Source organism: Anas acuta, chromosome 12, assembly GCF_963932015.1.
Source record: "Anas acuta chromosome 12, bAnaAcu1.1, whole genome shotgun sequence".
Lineage (NCBI taxonomy): Eukaryota > Metazoa > Chordata > Aves > Anseriformes > Anatidae > Anas > Anas acuta.
The window spans coordinates 20,531,034-20,546,871 of record NC_088990.1 but is presented as its reverse complement, the minus strand read 5'-3'; the positions used below and the strand labels follow the sequence as shown (position 1 = coordinate 20,546,871).

At 51.5% G+C, this 15,838-nt stretch overlaps 1 protein-coding gene across 1 annotated transcript in view; it reads right to left on the bottom strand.

Moving 5' to 3' along the window:
* The window catches only part of SHC4 (SHC adaptor protein 4), a 32,281-nt gene extending 20,025 nt beyond the window's left edge, over positions 1-12,256 (bottom strand). The window contains exons 1-2 of the mRNA XM_068695995.1: positions 10,764-12,256; positions 3,706-3,776 (exon numbers count right to left, since the gene is read on the bottom strand). Of these exons, the coding sequence (XP_068552096.1) occupies positions 3,706-3,776; positions 10,764-11,342 (650 nt within the window). The 5' untranslated portion in view covers positions 11,343-12,256. The remainder of the gene's footprint in view (positions 1-3,705; positions 3,777-10,763) is intronic.
* Positions 12,257-15,838: the final 3,582 nt, after the last annotated feature.

The window sequence follows — 15,838 nt, the reverse complement described above, 5'->3', positions numbered from 1 at the left end:
AAGATTTGCTTTTAAGCATCAAGGGCTCTGCCTACACTATCTAACAGAAAGGGATTGTGTGTCTCAACAAAGTTGAAATTAATCTCCCAAACAAAGTCAGCCTTCTTCGACCGGTTGCCCCACCAGCCTGTTTCAGCCACCCCTCACCCCAGCCTCGCTGCCTGACTACTTCCAAGATTGCAAGTCAGTGCCCTGACCTGGGATACAGAATCCCCTTTCCCATAAATGTCCAGATACCAAGCTTGATTTAACAGAACTGGAAGATGCATAAAAGGAAAAAAGCTGGACAAGGGGAGGGCAAGTCAGGGTCCGGCTTAGGTGTGGGACAGGCAGAGCTGCCACCTCCACAGCACAGGGGCTCCAGCCCCAGTGCCTTGTGCTGTCAGCAGAAAGCACGGCGTGCTCACAGTGACCGCCCTTAAAAATAAAAAGCCTCTCGAGCAGAGGAGCCTGCTACCCTTATTGTTATTTGTTGGCACTGCTCTTGTCACCTCCATGTAACTTGGGTTCGCACATTTTTGAGAAACAGAAGGGACATAATAAGAGCAAGAGAGTGCTATGATGAGTCTCCCACCCTCCGTTAAACAAAGATGTGTGGCACAGCGAAACCGCCTGGGCAGGGCTGACCTGGAAAATTGACAGCATCAGCCTCACATCGTAGCCCTGGGAGCCAGGCACACAACTTGTGGCTGGGTTTGACATGGTGTCTCCCTGCACAGCGCTCAGCAGTGCTACATGTGGGTCTAGCCCATCCCAGCAAGGCTTCAGCTGAATGCAAATGACCCTGAGTTTACTACAGACTGGATTTAAAACCAGCTGATCCAACTGGTGTGGAAGGGAACAAGGATTTTCTTAAATTCATCTAAATCTGGAGTATATTTTCCTACAATGGACAACAGTGAGGTATAAATCACAGTGAGATGATTCAGAGCCACCCACCCTTGTCATTACGTCTTGCAGCACTGGCGGGTGAGTTCTGTGAGCTTTAGCTGCAGGACTTCAGGATGTTGTCACCCCAGTGCTTGGACCAGCCTGTCTGCTAGAAGTCACCAGCCCAGACTGCAGCTCTCCTGCACCACGGGTGAGGGCAGCATCTCAGTACTGCATTAGCCTGCTAATTTGGGTTGCAGACTGTCAGAAAGCTAGAAGAGAAAACTGCTGCAGCGAAACCTCCTGTGCCAAGCTCCTCACCACACAACTGCCAGGGCCAAGGGTAAAGAGCACCCCAGTGCCTGGCCCTTCCCTTGCTGCACTGCAGTCATTCTGCCTGAAGGCCCCCACGGTCTCAGAAGTCATTCACATCACTGGGGAGGCCACTTTCACCTTCCCTCGCGCTGTGCCAGGTCCGAAGGTAGGTCTGCATGCTGCCCAGAAACATCACACTTATGTGCCCAGACAGAACGTATTTTGGAAGTCCCAGTTCTTACCATCTCTGGTAAGTGACTCTGAAAGTGCAAGTATGGCAATAAACTGGAAAGTAAATCCTTCACGCTCAACTCCTTTGACTCCTCACAGCACTTCAACAAACATCAGTTTGTTGATTTTTCCAACATGCGTGTTAGGTAGGTAAAAAATAGCTTTAATTTTAGAGATCAGGAGACTAAGAATGAAAATAGACATGCAGCAAGGCAGGGAAGAGACATAATTAGAGACCTTGTCTGCATTACTTTAAAACAGAGCATGGCCGCATGGCCCTTTGTTTACTGAAATGCCATCAGAGAAAAATACGGTTTTACCAGTACAAATAACACAAATTATTAAAATGGAACCATTTCCAATAAGTCTTTGGTTGTTGTATTGAGCAGGCCATCTATAAAGTTACTCGCCTGGGAGAACAATAGAATAATCAATGCTATTGTCACTTAGTTTGTAATCGATCAAACTTTAAAGTTCACATGCATGAGCTCAGCACTTCAACATTCGGTTTGCAAACAGTTTAATTTTGAATTTCTCATACACAAAAGAGCCTCTTAAGGTCAGCAGTGGCATTTTTTGTAGGTGATGGAAATATTTCCATTGTTAAGTTTTCACATAGCCCTGTTTAACAAAACCTTACTATTTGGGCCAAATTTAAGTTGGCAACTTCTCTTTAGGCAGTAATTCATATTCATTATTTTCCAGACAAATCGTCCAAATCTCTGTTTTCTAAGTGTAGCAATACACACAGTCCATATCTTACAAACAGGAGATAACCTCACTTTCTGGCTTATGCTGTTGATGAATACGAGTGGGTCTGAACATGCCAGCCTGATTACTCTGGGCAAAAAACTACCACATTTCTGGTTTTGGTCAGTAAACAATTAGGGTGAGGGAACTATATTTGTATCTCAGGCACTTCTTCATATACATGTGCAGGAACTGGGTCAGTGTGTGCTTGTGATGATTGTAATTGTCAACAACTGCTGATTGAGTGCAATATATAGGCATTTAAGGACTCCAGTTTTTCAGTTTCTTCCTTTTAGCTGATAACTCTGGGAGCCAATAGGTAGAAGTTTAACACTTAGCTCTTCGTACTCCTTTCCTGTCTCCAGACCGTTTGATATGAACACTTCAGGAAGCAAAAGAGCATCTGTAAATCATCTGCCAGCAGGAAGGAAGAGCTGGGCAGACACAGGAAGCCTAAACCACACTTCTGGCATCCTCAGCATGAGCCATGCCAGAAGAATGGCTGAGGGGAGGAGGGAACATGTACAAGGCAGCGCAAAAATACTCTGCATGCAGCCAGCCCTCCAAGAAGCATTTGGAGGCACAGGGGCCAGGGTGCTGGGAGCCACACTGCAGGACCATGAGTGCACCCCAGTAGCATGCAGCTCTGAGCTGGGAAAAAGGTGTTTATTTGGAAAAGTACTCCTGCATGCACTTACAGACACAGGGACTATATGAGTAAAAATAAAGCTGGGCTGCTCTGTTCCTGACAGGACGTTTTAAGAACCCCACACATGCATACCTTGATAGTCTACACCCAGTGACTGGCAGCGATGCAAGCTGCAGAAGTTGCAAGCTTCTTGAAAGACCACCAAAATATTTCATGTTTAAACTAATTTCCAGTGTATCTGAGACCAAAATATTCATCTTTTTCTGATTTGCAGCCTGGAAGCTTAGGCTCAAAGTACTTCTGGAAATGACTGCATTTCAGCATGTTCTCCCTGTGTCTCCACTTCCAGCTGAATCTGGCCTTGGTGCAAACAGGGCCAAGCAACGTCATATCTGACAAAAAATCATTATCCACTCTGCATCAGGTGTGAAGCAGAGAGAAGGCAGCAGCAGAGATGCCTGTGAGCACCCAGGCTTGGCGTCTTGGCCACCAGCAGCAGCACCGGGCTGTGGCATCACCCACAAATTCACCCCACACCCCGGGTGAGCCAAGTGGCAGTGCTGAGCCCACACTCACAGCCTGGCTGCTGCCAGAACCCAAGTCGCTGGGTATGTCTGTACCGTGCTGCGACTGCAGGGGCATTCTCTCCACATCCAAAGCAAGAACTGGGAGAGAAATGAGGTCTGTGGCTGAAACAATTCAGTCCCCAGTGCAAATAGCCTATTGTAATGATCAAATATTTCAAGTCATCACTTGGGGAAAAGAAAAATAAAGCATGCAAACTCCTATTCAAAAGAGTCTATGAGCTTGGCATGAGCCTGTGGCTTTATACAGAAATCAACACTCAGGCTTTTAATTCTTGTGCTGAATTTCAGTTTGACAGTGCCTACCTGGTGACTTGCGTTCGCGTGCCAAAGTCCAGGGACCTCATTGACTGCAGCACTTCAATGCAGCCCATGTACTAGGGAAAACAAAGAGACAGAGAGAAATGATGACTGTGTTTATATCTGCAAAACAGGCAAGAGGAAGGGTCACAGAAGAAAGCAAATGTGATTTCAGTCCACTGAATATATGCAGAATCAGAGTCTAAATGGAAAATCAAATCAGCCATTCTAAAGCAACTTCCTAGTGTATCTAGTTTTACCGAAAAGTGTACAGAACAGAACTTCCACAACATAGCACAAAAAAGAGGTAAAGCACTCTGGAGACACAAAATTCAATCCTTCCTTTTTCCTAATTCAGGTTATTCTCACTGATTAGCCTGAGTCATTGAGCTGGGAGGAATACATGAACACTGGAGGGAAATTCTCCCATGAGCAGAGGATGTCTGGGTGTCTGCAGGACCACTGCACTCAGCCTCTGTGCAGAAGAGCTGAACGTCCCTTTGGGCAGTGAGAGGCATTACTAGGCATGAGGAAAACCACTGGCTCCATGCTGCTGCAGGTCTGATGACAAATAACCTCTGCAGAAGATGAAGGAGGTAGGGTTGCAATTCAAGATCATAGCAACAGCTCGTAAGAGCCTGCACTATAAACCAACCTGCTTTGAATTAGAGGCTGAGTCTCACACTTCTCTTGCATGGGGCACAGCTGGGGGCTCTTTCTATACTCATTTGGGATTTGCATAGGACAAATTTTCAGAAACATTGAGACTGTGACAGTGTATGAGCCCACAGACTCCTTTGACATTATGCACAAACCTGTGGAACATTTTCATCTCAATGAAGTGCACCAGGCTAAATCTATCTGCTGAGTTTACCTCTACTAAAACACAGCTTAGTAGTTCCTTCAGCATTTTTGTTGATAGCCATCTCTGTTACTAAAGTGCTCAGGTATCTCCATTCCACAGGGTCGGCATAGGTCTGTGCTTCCCAGTTGGCATCCCCTGCTCCATTATGAAATATTTGCCTGGGAATGGAGCTTTTGGGAGCATCCCATCCTCACCATGGGCTGCAGCAACAGCCCACCCCTGCAGACCTCTCCTGCAGAGAGTCAAAGCTTCTGGGATACATCAGAAAGACTGGAAATCCCAAGCAGACGTGCACACTCTGTTCTCTTGTTCTGAATGGACAGAGGAAGCACTGTTTGCCCATAGAAAGGCCCTGTATTTACCTCCTCTGCACCAGGCTGCCCATGAATTGATTCTTCTGCTGGGATGTTCAGGCGAGGTTGGATTTAGGTATCTGTTTCAGCTTTGTAGATTTTCAGAAATGACTGTGTTAAAAAGAGAACGTATGTCTGCAGTCAAGCAGGGATTCCACAACAATGGTATTATCCCTGGTTTGGTTTCTTTCCAAATAGCAATGCAACCCTTGGGAGAACTCCAGAATTAGGTCAGAGCCCTTGAAGGACATCGATAAGAATCTGAAGGGTTTGCAGAACTGCTTCCCTAATGAACATTAAATGACTTTGTAAAGGACTCGGAGAGCTATCTTACTTGTTAAAGGTATTCCTGCTTAACGGGAACAAAGCAAACACAGAAAATATGTCTAGAGCCTCAGCTTATAGCATGGCAGAGTCCTCTGATCCTACAGGATAAGGTCAAGCATCCTGTAAGTTGTTTGGGTGCTCATTGAGAACAGAAATATTTAGAGGATTAGGTGAGTCATATGCTGATAAGTGAGTCCCCACTGCATCCTGAGCAGATGCGTGGGAAGCTACTCTAAGCAAAGATGTAAAATCAATATTGTTTTTTTGCATAAGTGACCCTGAGCGAAGCTGAACTTATCAATGATTCACAAAAGACCTTTTTTTTCCCCTTAAAAGCCTAAGTAGGGGAGTGCATTACCATGGCACCTCACTGCATCTCTCATTTGTTTCTGTTGCCACTGACTATCTAAACACAGCCAGTAACAGCCAAACCTCCCCATCCCAGCAGAAGGAGTACAGCAGAACCACAGAGCCCTGGGGCAGGGGGAAAACAGGCTCACAGAGCTGGGGAGAAGCCTGGGGAGTGCTTAGAAAAGACAATGGGATACTGGAAGCCTATTAAAGAAAACAAAAGACATCTCTGAGGAAGAAACAAGAATTAAAAAACACAGACGGACAAGATTAACCCCGCCACAGAAGGCCCTGCAGAGACCAGCAACACAACCAACGTACCACAGTGTGGCAGGCAGCTGCAGCCGCGCTCAGCCGCATGAGAGCCGTCTGCCCCATAAGGGGCTACAGCTACCCACAAGGCGTTTTTGTAACACAGGGACAGTGGTATCGAGGGTTCAACCATGGTTTGAGAGGGGAGGGAAAGGCAACTTGTGCCTAGGCTCCTGAGCACATGAGGTGTGGTGTCCAAGCAAGGCGTTTTGCCTTCCAAAGCCCACAGATCTGACAGCAGTGGGATCAAGAGGTCTTGCCAGGATGAGCAATGGCTCTCAGGAGAGAGAGGAGACACTCACTGGCCCCTGCTGGCAAGGGAACGGCTCCTCTAATGGCAACATGTGCCAAGCTCTGTTCCCCATCTCCCTGCCGGGGCTGAGGAGAGCATCTGCACTGGGGGAGCTTCGTCTCTCGGGGTTTGAAGGGGATGATGATCTGGGTATGTTTCTGTTTCATCATGCTGCAGGGTCGGAGGGAGAGCAGGGTGGTTCCTGGAGATGCACATCTTCTCACATCTCTTTGCAAGAGATGATGGAGAATGACTGCAGGCAGGATGAGGGCTGTGTGGGAGGAGATGTGAATGCACCGGGCAGGGCTTGCATGAATAAGCTTTTGAGGCACCCTCTAATAGAGCCCCACGTCTCGTTTCATTCCTTTCCATAACACAGTGGCTCCAGCTCCAGCCTAAATGTCAGCCAGTGATTCACCGGCACCAACAATACCGGCAGCAGCTGATGGAGCTCCTGATTAAACAACACGGCTGTAGCCTTGCAATTGGACTTACTAGTTAGCAGGCGCTAATTCATAAGTAATGCCTAGGGCAAGTACTACAGACCCCAGAGCCACCTGATGAGGAATCCAGGTGATAGGTTTTGCTAGCAGAGGCAACGAGGTAACACACTGCTGCTAAACAGCCTCTGCCCAAATGTAGGTTAGGCTGCACTCAAATTCCCTAAAAACAGTACAGATGCCAGGGCAGAAACCCATCTCGAGCAGCAGCATTGTGTGCAAATGAGCATGGCGGGAATCCTGCTCCCATCCAGACATTTATTTTCCCAGCACTGCTTTAACAAGGCATTTCTGAAGTAATGGGACAGGATTTCTGAGCCACCTACCCCCCTTTTGCCTTGCAGGGTGAGGGCTGCCGGGTGGGGAGCACCTGGGTGTGCCCCTGGGCAGGGGCTCTCTGCTTCTCAGGGCTGGGGTTGTGTTCTGCTGTGATGGTTTTGGGCAACTCACCGAGCTTGTGATGGATCCGGCAGGAAGGGAAACCGGGCATAAATGAGCAGCAGCCAGCAGCACGTGGCAGGAGCGTGGTGCTGGAATTGAGACTGGCCTCTACCTCTCACACCAACAGCCCATGCCTCTAACAGTAAGAGTGTGGCATGCTTGGTTCGCTTTAGCACTTGCTGCTGGCGCGAATCCCACCACGTTTCTGGCTCCCTTTCCTTTCTTTCTGATAGGGTGCCCCAGGTCGTGGAGGGGCCGGCTACCAGCCAGGGAGCAACACAAATTGCTGCAGACAAGCACCTCGCTCCTCAGCATCAAGCATGCTGCCTTCCCCCAGCAGGCAGCAGCCCCTCCCCACGCTGGGAGCAAACTCTGCTCTCCCATCCCTCCTGAAACCAGCAGAGAGGCAAAGGCAGCCCAGGACAGCAGCCATGCACAGCAGGGCGTTGGTACCCTCTGGACCAGAGAGCACAAAAACTCTAGCAGAAAGGAATGGCTACCAGCCTGGACAATGTCGCAGGAGAAAAAAGCTCATAAAAGCCCATTAAACATACCAAAAGCCACAACTGGTTTGTCAGTGTTGGCTTAAGCTTCTGCACTGCAGAAGTTTCTGGGGCTGGTGAGTGCTGAAGGCCCTCCTTGCGTGCCTGTCCTGTGTTCATCTTCCTGCTAGCAGCACATGGACAGGCAGGTCTGTCCCACTCCTCCTGGCCATGTGGCACTCCTTCTTCAGGGGCAGCAAGCTGCAGCTTTTGTTTCAAAGAGTGGCTTTTGCTAAACAGAAAATTTGCTGGAGAGTTTGACCCTTCCATTCAAGGGTTTTCAATTTTTAAATAAATGTTGAGAAAAAAACAGGGGAATTTTCATGAATGTATATATGTGTGTGAGTGTGCACATATATACACATTTTAAATGTATGCACACACTTTTTTTTTTTTTTTTAATATATACACACATACATTTTCCCTTTCTTTTTAGTTTTGTGCTGAAAAAGCACTAAAGCACTTCCTGCACTGGGGCCAGGCTGTGGCAGACATGGTTCAAAAGGAACCTGACCCAGAAAATGAGTGTGGGCCACGAAGGTGCTGTTTGCTGTTAAGGGATGATTACCCAGAGAAGAGCATCGGTCTCGGAAGCCATTATGGCTGTGGGACAAGGGGTGCCCCAGCAAGTGCTGCACCCCTGAGCCCCCAGCCTAGCCCAGCATCACCATCCCAGCACCCTGAGCCTGTGGTTCATGATTCATGGCTGCTGCCCTGAAGCCATGAGCCACCAGAGCTGATCTCCTTCCTTCAAGAGGAGCACAACCACAAGTCCAAGATCCGTTTTTAAAGATAACTGCACGGGGATAACTGCACTGGCTCTCTTAAAATACCGATATTTGGGCTCTTTATTATTCACACAAGCGGTTCAGGGGAGCAGGCACAGTCAGGGGTCTCGACATCCTTGACAGAGCCCGGGTGACGTGGCCGAGAGACAAGGGGCCAAGACACCAGTGGCCATCTCCACCTGGAGATGCCACCCCTCAAAACCAGCCCCAGAAAGATGATTTCTGCCTTGCTCTAGTCTGTAGGTGACAGCTTTTGATCTTTTTATTCAGCAGATCACTGTTTTTCCAAGATACCTACAGATGCTCTCCATGTAAGCAGCAAATCCTCTTCAGCCTCCACTCAAGATTGTAAAGCCAAAGATCTCTGGAGAAAGGAAGCTCGGGGAAAGGAGTTTAGCATCCCTTGCTGTGATGATAAGGCTCTGAAGCCCCCAAGCTTCTTCCTTACCTACCTGCTTGTCATTAAAGGGGCTGGTTGAAAAACCACAGTGTTTTGCCACAATGCATTTTGACTCACATTAGCAGCACTCCCGCAGCTCTCCTGGGCTGGCTCGTGCAGCCCTGCGCCACCCCAGCAGCAGCAGCAGCAGCAGCAGCAGCAGCAAGGTGCAGCAGAGTAGCAGGAAAACATTTCCCTGCTGTCCTGGGAGGTCCCTGCCAGCAAAACCCTTTCAGAGAGCTTTCCCCATGAAACATCGTGACTCCGGAAAGACCAGCAGAAAAACATACTGGACCTGCAGCCTGGGGAGCAGCAGGAGGGGACGACCCCTTCCCCACATCTCTCGACCTTCCTGTCAAGCTGGGCTCTGGTTTTGCTTCTCCTTCTGCGTTTTTTGTTTGCATGGTCTCTGGAGGGTAACACCTCGCTACCTCTGCTCTCGGGTCTGGGCCACCACAGAGACCTGGGAAATCCCCCTGCGCATTACCTTCTCCTCCCCGTGCCAGAAACCCCTTTCTGTAGGTGCGCCTGTGCCAGTAGCACCTCATCATCTGAATCCCTGCAGCTACTTCAAAGCCTCAGATGTGGGCGCTGTAATATCCGTACCACGAACAGGCAGGTGCCACAAGCCTGTGCATCGTGACACCGAGACACCACGACACGACACCGTGTCACCACGTCAGTCAGCTGAGCAAAAGCCCAGCACCAGGAGCCACATTTGGCACTTATGCTGTCAAGTCAAGTACTAGACTTTAAAGAAAAATAAACACAAGAGGACAACCACAATGATAGTTCAGTTTGTGAGAGACTCCCCCCAATCGCAGGCCCTCTCCTACTTCTGTCTTTAACAAGAGGACAAATGCAAACAGCACTTGTTGCCATTTCCCATGGCTGGTTTTCTGCTGGTGCCAGTCTCACAACTAACGAAAGCCAGAGCGACAGGAGCCTTTGGCCTGCCCAGCCATTACACTGGTATTTCTGTAGTTGTCAGACTACGCTCTCTGCGCTGCACTGGCTCTGGTTCCCCCATGTGAGCAGCGGGCAGTTTTCACCTGGCAGTGCCTTTGTCAGGTGAGACAAGCACTGAGGTGTGCAGGGTCAGAAGTTCCAAACACAGAGCATGGGCAGTGGTTTTCCAAATGGCCAGTTCTGAATGCAGAAACATAAAGCCCAGTGAGAAGAAAACAAGAAAGCTCCTGAGTGCGGCACAGGCAGAGGGAGTGAAACCCTGAGCCCAGGCATTCAGGCCACCTGGTCCCCTCTCGGCCAGCCACTGCTGCTCAGAAGGTGGCACGTACCAGTGCCAGCACACAGTGTGAGAAATACCCAGAAGCCTATTCCAGGGTGTCTCAAGAAGGAACGGGCAGGGTTTTCCATACCTGGAGAATCACACACAGCCCTACAGCACCAAAGGAGATGGGCAGCTGGGGCACCCTGCACCCTGGGAAGGTACTGCAGGGAGCAGCACAGGTCCTAGAACCCACCCTGACAAACGGCCCGCCAGCATCAATCTGATGCCTTGGGGCTGCTGGGAGGGCTGGGAAGCCCTCGCTGTGGTCCTTTCCACTCCAACATGCATTTTATGACAGAACAACCCATTTGAGCTGCAGGTTGGCTGTGTTCCTCGAAGAGTCTGAGGATATTCTTTTGGAAATGGATGCTGTGTTAGCTCTGGGGGTGGCCGCTCCTTTTAACTCCCTCAGGTCAAATACACAGCCCTACATCCATCAGGAAACAGGAGATACAAGGGATGGGGCAGTGGCTTGGGGCTGCAGATGTGGGAACACAGAGGTCACAGCGCAGCCTCCTGCCCTGTTTACCCCAGAGAACGGCAACCTCATGCCAAGTACTCACCCGCACGCCATACATCGCACCTGGCTCCCCCACGCTCTCACCGCTGCGCACGAGGGCCCCATCCTGCCTGCCCGCAGGAGTGGCCTCCTCCGCTCCCCGCCTGGCACAGTCCCCCACAGGCTTTGGGTTCAGGTGCAGCTTGTCCAGGTCAGGCTGTGGGTACGATGCTGCGAGGCAGCTGATCTCAGTTGAGGTGGGGCTGCTGGGGATGGTAACGCACTCCGTGAGCTTAATCCTTGGCACCTCTTTCATTCCCAGGCAGAAGCTTTTCAGCACAGGCAGGCTGGAGGGGTTGGCGAGTTTAATGTTCGCCATGCGGGGGATCAGCGTGCACAGGGTGGTGCAGGTGTCCTGCGGCCCCAGAGGGCCATCTTCTGCCAGCAAGTTAGGTGATGAGGAATGGGAAGAGGAGGAAGAACCTTTGATGTTTAAAGATGTATTTGGTGGACCTTCATCTAGAGATGTTATTGAATCATTCCTGAATCGGCTGTACTTAGCCCTGTGCAGCATTCCTGGATGTCTGAACAACCCTACATACAGGACGTGTCCACTGAGGCTCTGCTGGCTGCGTTCTCTCATAGCCTTGACAGTTCTGTAACTGGATACTTTTGCATAAATTGCTCTTGTAGATAAATTATATGAAAATTAGGCAAGTCAACCGATTTTAAAAACAGAAACCTATTGGATATTTTTGCTGACTCTGTTCTGAGTGGCTTATTTTCCTCAATGAGTGAGGCTTAAAATTGCACGGACATCTGGTATTCTGTAAGCAGGAATAAAAGCAGTGTACAGGAAAGCACATCGGTGGTACAGCTGCTTAGGCCAAAGTGCTGCTACCCCAACCTGCCTTCATTCCCACCTCAAGCCGGACACTACAACACAGCCAGCTCTGGAGACTCACAGTTGTAGCATCATTGATCGTGGAGTCCTGGCTGCAGAAAAAGCCCAAGCATATTCCACACAAAGCAGGGCAAGGCTACAAGCTCAGACACATTTTCAGACCCGCAAGAACCCCAGAAGGTACCCAGTTCTTGGCATCTTCAACTTCGGCTGCCCCAACGGAAAAAAAAAAAAAAAAAAAAAAAAAAAAAAAAAAAAAGCATCCGTGTGCTGCATCGCTCCTGCCCGGCAGGCAAGCACCAAGCCAGGTGTATTTCAAGGGAGGCACTGGTGTGAGCAGCGGCAGCGCTTCTCAGCATCGCCCTCCTTAATTCTTGCTCCAAAGCCCTTCAGCGCCGGAATCCGGAGCGCAGGGACCGGCGCCGGGACCATCGCTGTCCTGGCCTGTCCTGTCCTGTTCTGGCCCGTGCTGTCCTGGCCCGGCCCGGCCCGCCCGAGGCAGCAGCTGCGCAGCGCGGAGGCGCCGCGGCTTTTATGAATGAAGCGGGGTTTGGGTTTTTTTATGAATGAGCCTCGGCGCGTGCAGGCGGGCAGCGCCGTGAATGGCGCTCGGCGGGCGGCCGCGGCCCGGCGGCCCCCGGGGTGCTGCCGGCAGCCAATCGCCGTCCGCCACCGGCTCACGCGCCCTTGGCGCGCGCGGGTTTTGGGGAGGGGGAGAGCGGGCGGGGCTCCGCGGGCGGCGCGGCGGGGCCCGGCCCCGTTGGAGCGGGGGGGGCCTCGGGGCTTTGGGCTCGGTTCGGCGCCGCCGTTGCCGTGCGGGCACCGGGAGGCCCCGCGTCCGCAGCGCCCCCGCCCGCAGCGCCAAGCCTCAGCCTCGCCATTTGCACGGCCCGGATGCAGAGCGAGGCCGCGGGGCCCGTGCAGGTGAGCGGGGGCCGGGGCTCGGCTGCTGCCAGCAGGGGTGCGGGGTGCTCGGGGAAGCCCCAAAGACCGCAGCCGGCCCGCCTCGGCCTCTGCTTCCTGCGAGGCTGAACTCCCCGTCCTGCCCAGCAGCGAGGGGCTGCCTGCCTTCCAGCAGCCCCCCGGGGAGGGCGATGGCACCAGGAAAGGGGCTGAGGGACTGGGATGCTGCCCTGCACCTTGGCTCAGGCAGGGCTGGATCCATGGGCCGTGGGATGGCCTTAGCCAGTGCTGGTCCTCATCGCAGCCCTCTCTCCTGCTGCCTGGGGAGACTGGAGCACCTTAAACCAACCTTTCTGGGATGCAACTGGAGCACCTTACCGAGGTGTGAGGTCCCTGCCTACCCCAGCAGAGGTGCACAAACACCTCCAGCCCCGCTAATGGAGGCTGGGGAACCTGGAAGTTGGAAGTGCTGAAAGGACTGGCCCTAAACCAGAGTGGCAGAAGGGGATGCTGTCAAGGAAAAGATCCCGCAATGCTGCAGCCCACTTGTTATGAGGAGCCTGAGATCTGTGTCCCAAGGCGTGCCTGGGGCTGGGGGCTCCCCACGGAGGTGCAGTGTAGCACTTGGCAGCCCACCAGTGCGGTGGTGGTGCGGGAAGCGAAGAACCGGCTGTGGAAAGTTCTGATTTCAGCAGCACTACAGAAACACAAGCTTGAGAACAGAAGCCAGCAAAGAGCAGCATTGTCCAAGGATTATTAGCAATGGCAGGGAGGGGGAGGAGGAAGAAAGAAAAATGCCATGCCTTTGTAAATTAAAAAGCTTTTTCTTGAGGCTAAAAACAAGATTTCTGTTTAAGATACTGGGAAATCAGCCTCTAACCAGCACAGAGAACAAAGCTCCTTTAAGCACTGGTGAAACTGAGCCTATAGCCTTGCATGAAGCCCACAAGGAGCCTGTGTTCCTTGCTCATGGCTTCAGTTCCTGGTTGACCCAGTGTCTGGGAGCTTCAGGTGCTGGCCCAGCTTGCTGCCCAGCCCCATGCTGCCAGGAAAGCATGAGGAAGCAGCGTTTTGCCCCTTTGCAAGGGTGTTGATGTGCAATGTGTATACTTCCAAGAGGCTGGAGCCTGTGTGTTTTCTCAGGCTACAGGAACTGCCTCCTGGCACGCAGTTAGGAACCCAGACCTCCCTTGGTTAGAGTGGCTACAACCCCGAGCCCCCAAATACCCTACAAGAAAAAAACTGTGAGCAGCCCCTGTCACATGTTACTGCAGGGCCCAGGCACTTTGACAGGTGCCACCACGTTGAGGGGCAGCAGCATTTAGGGGAGGGAGCAGGCAGCTGACACCAGGCACCTCCAGCATCCCTCCGCAACAGCTGCAGAGGCGGCGGCAAGACAGCGTGGAGCAAACAGTGCTCACAGGAGCCAGGACAAAGCTGCTACATGCTTTTTGCACCTGGCAGCCTGCCCACCAGAGCTCTGTGTTTCTGTCAGAACACAGAGTATATGGTGGATGTTTTTTCCCCTGTATAAATGGCAGCAGCAGCGTTAATTGATGCTGAAGTGCACTGAGCTCACCTGCCCGCTTACTCCTTGACATGCCTGGCTGCTGCAGGCAGAAAGCAGCCAAGTGCTGCGGGGTGGCAGGAAAGCCCCCGGACCAGCAGCCTGGGTGCAGGGAGCTTTGGGAAGCCCTGGAGCTCACTTTGCATGAGTGAGGGTCACTGCGCCCCTTCAGTCGAGAGAAGTGGATTTTCCCACCTACTGAGTCATTCCCACTGCTTCTTCTGCAGGCACCTTGGTGGTGGTGTCAAAGGCCAAGCCCAGGCACCTTTGCCAGCTGCAGGCCACTTCCCTCGTTTCAGAAGGGTCAAAGGAGGGGCGTGGGTTGAAGACAGGGAGCTGAGAGCTGGATGGGCTGGCGGAGGGCAGAGGTAGGGCTGCCAACATGTCCCGCCGTGCAGGAGGGGAGCCAGTGATGAGGCTGGTGCTGTTCTCCTGCTCCAGCTCTGGAGGGTCTGCCCCAGGAAATACCTCGTGGGGAAGTTAAAGACAAGTTGCCCTTCTTCTAGAGCACCACACTGCATTACCTAGCCCGGTGTAACCAGTTGCAGCAACACTGCCTTGCTCCAAACCAGGCGGTCCCTGTGGCACAACCATCCCTTCTGCGATGGGGTGATGCCAGCCTCTGCAAGGCCCTACAAGGGAGCTGCACCAAAGGGATCTGAGTTACGGGCAGAGCTGCTGTGAGCCATCGGGAACCCAGCGTACCCAAAGGGCAGGCACAGTGCCCGAGCTTTCTGAAAGGGGAGATACAGCCAAGGAGCCCCAAGGTGTGTCCCGTGGCACTTGCTGGCCTGCCCAGCCCTGCTTGCAAGGACAAGCCCATGGGAAGTCACGAGAAGCCCATCAGGCAAACAACTCCAGATCAAAACAGCCTCTGATGGCTGTTGTCCCACAAAGTGCTGGCAGCAAAGCAGATGCGGCATCGCCTGCCTGTCTCTGGCTGCCAATACAGTCCTGCAGCAGGAGGGATGCAAAGACAAATCTTGGCTGATCCCAAAATAGCCTAAAGCTCCAGCTCTGCACAACCACCCTCCATGTGAACCAAGTTTCAGCAGCAGCACCACAAAACTGCAGTCAGCTCGCAAGGAAGTTGGAAATAATCATGCTTTAGCAGCATTGGGCAGGTGGTATCCCTGTGATAGCGTGTAGGGAACATTCCTTCCTGCATTGCAGCTTGGAAGTGGATTTTTGTAGGGCAATTCACAAGCACATGTTTGGAGAGAATAACTCCAGCAACAATTTGAACCTCTCCCAGTAGCTCCTCAGCATGCAGAGGCTACCCAAGGAACCACCAAGATCGTACCCACACCATCTCCCACCTCCACCTTTAGCGGTTGGTTAGCTGTAATTTGGCATTACGTTGTCATAGCAAATCTGAAAGGAAACTATGACTCGGGGACGTTTCTTATTGCTTTTTTCCTGCCAATTTGCTCTGGTCCTCTACCACCATCTGAAGATGTGTCCTTCCCTCGCTTAAAATGCATTATAAGAATCTCAGTGCTTTAAATGCCTTTTGTCTATTTTTTTTTTTCATGTAAGATGCCACCCAACAGAACTTTTACTGCAGGTGTTTTCTTTTTCTGTTTTTTATTTTTAAATGTACAACCCCCCCACCAGTTTAGAATGCCTATATTTAGCACTGCTTTATGCCTTTGCAAGAAATGCAGAGCCTGCTCCATAGGCACACAACACACAAAAACACAAAGTTGGTTTAAATTTAGCATGGATGCATGTTAGCTCTATAAATACAAACTGCCTGCACGCA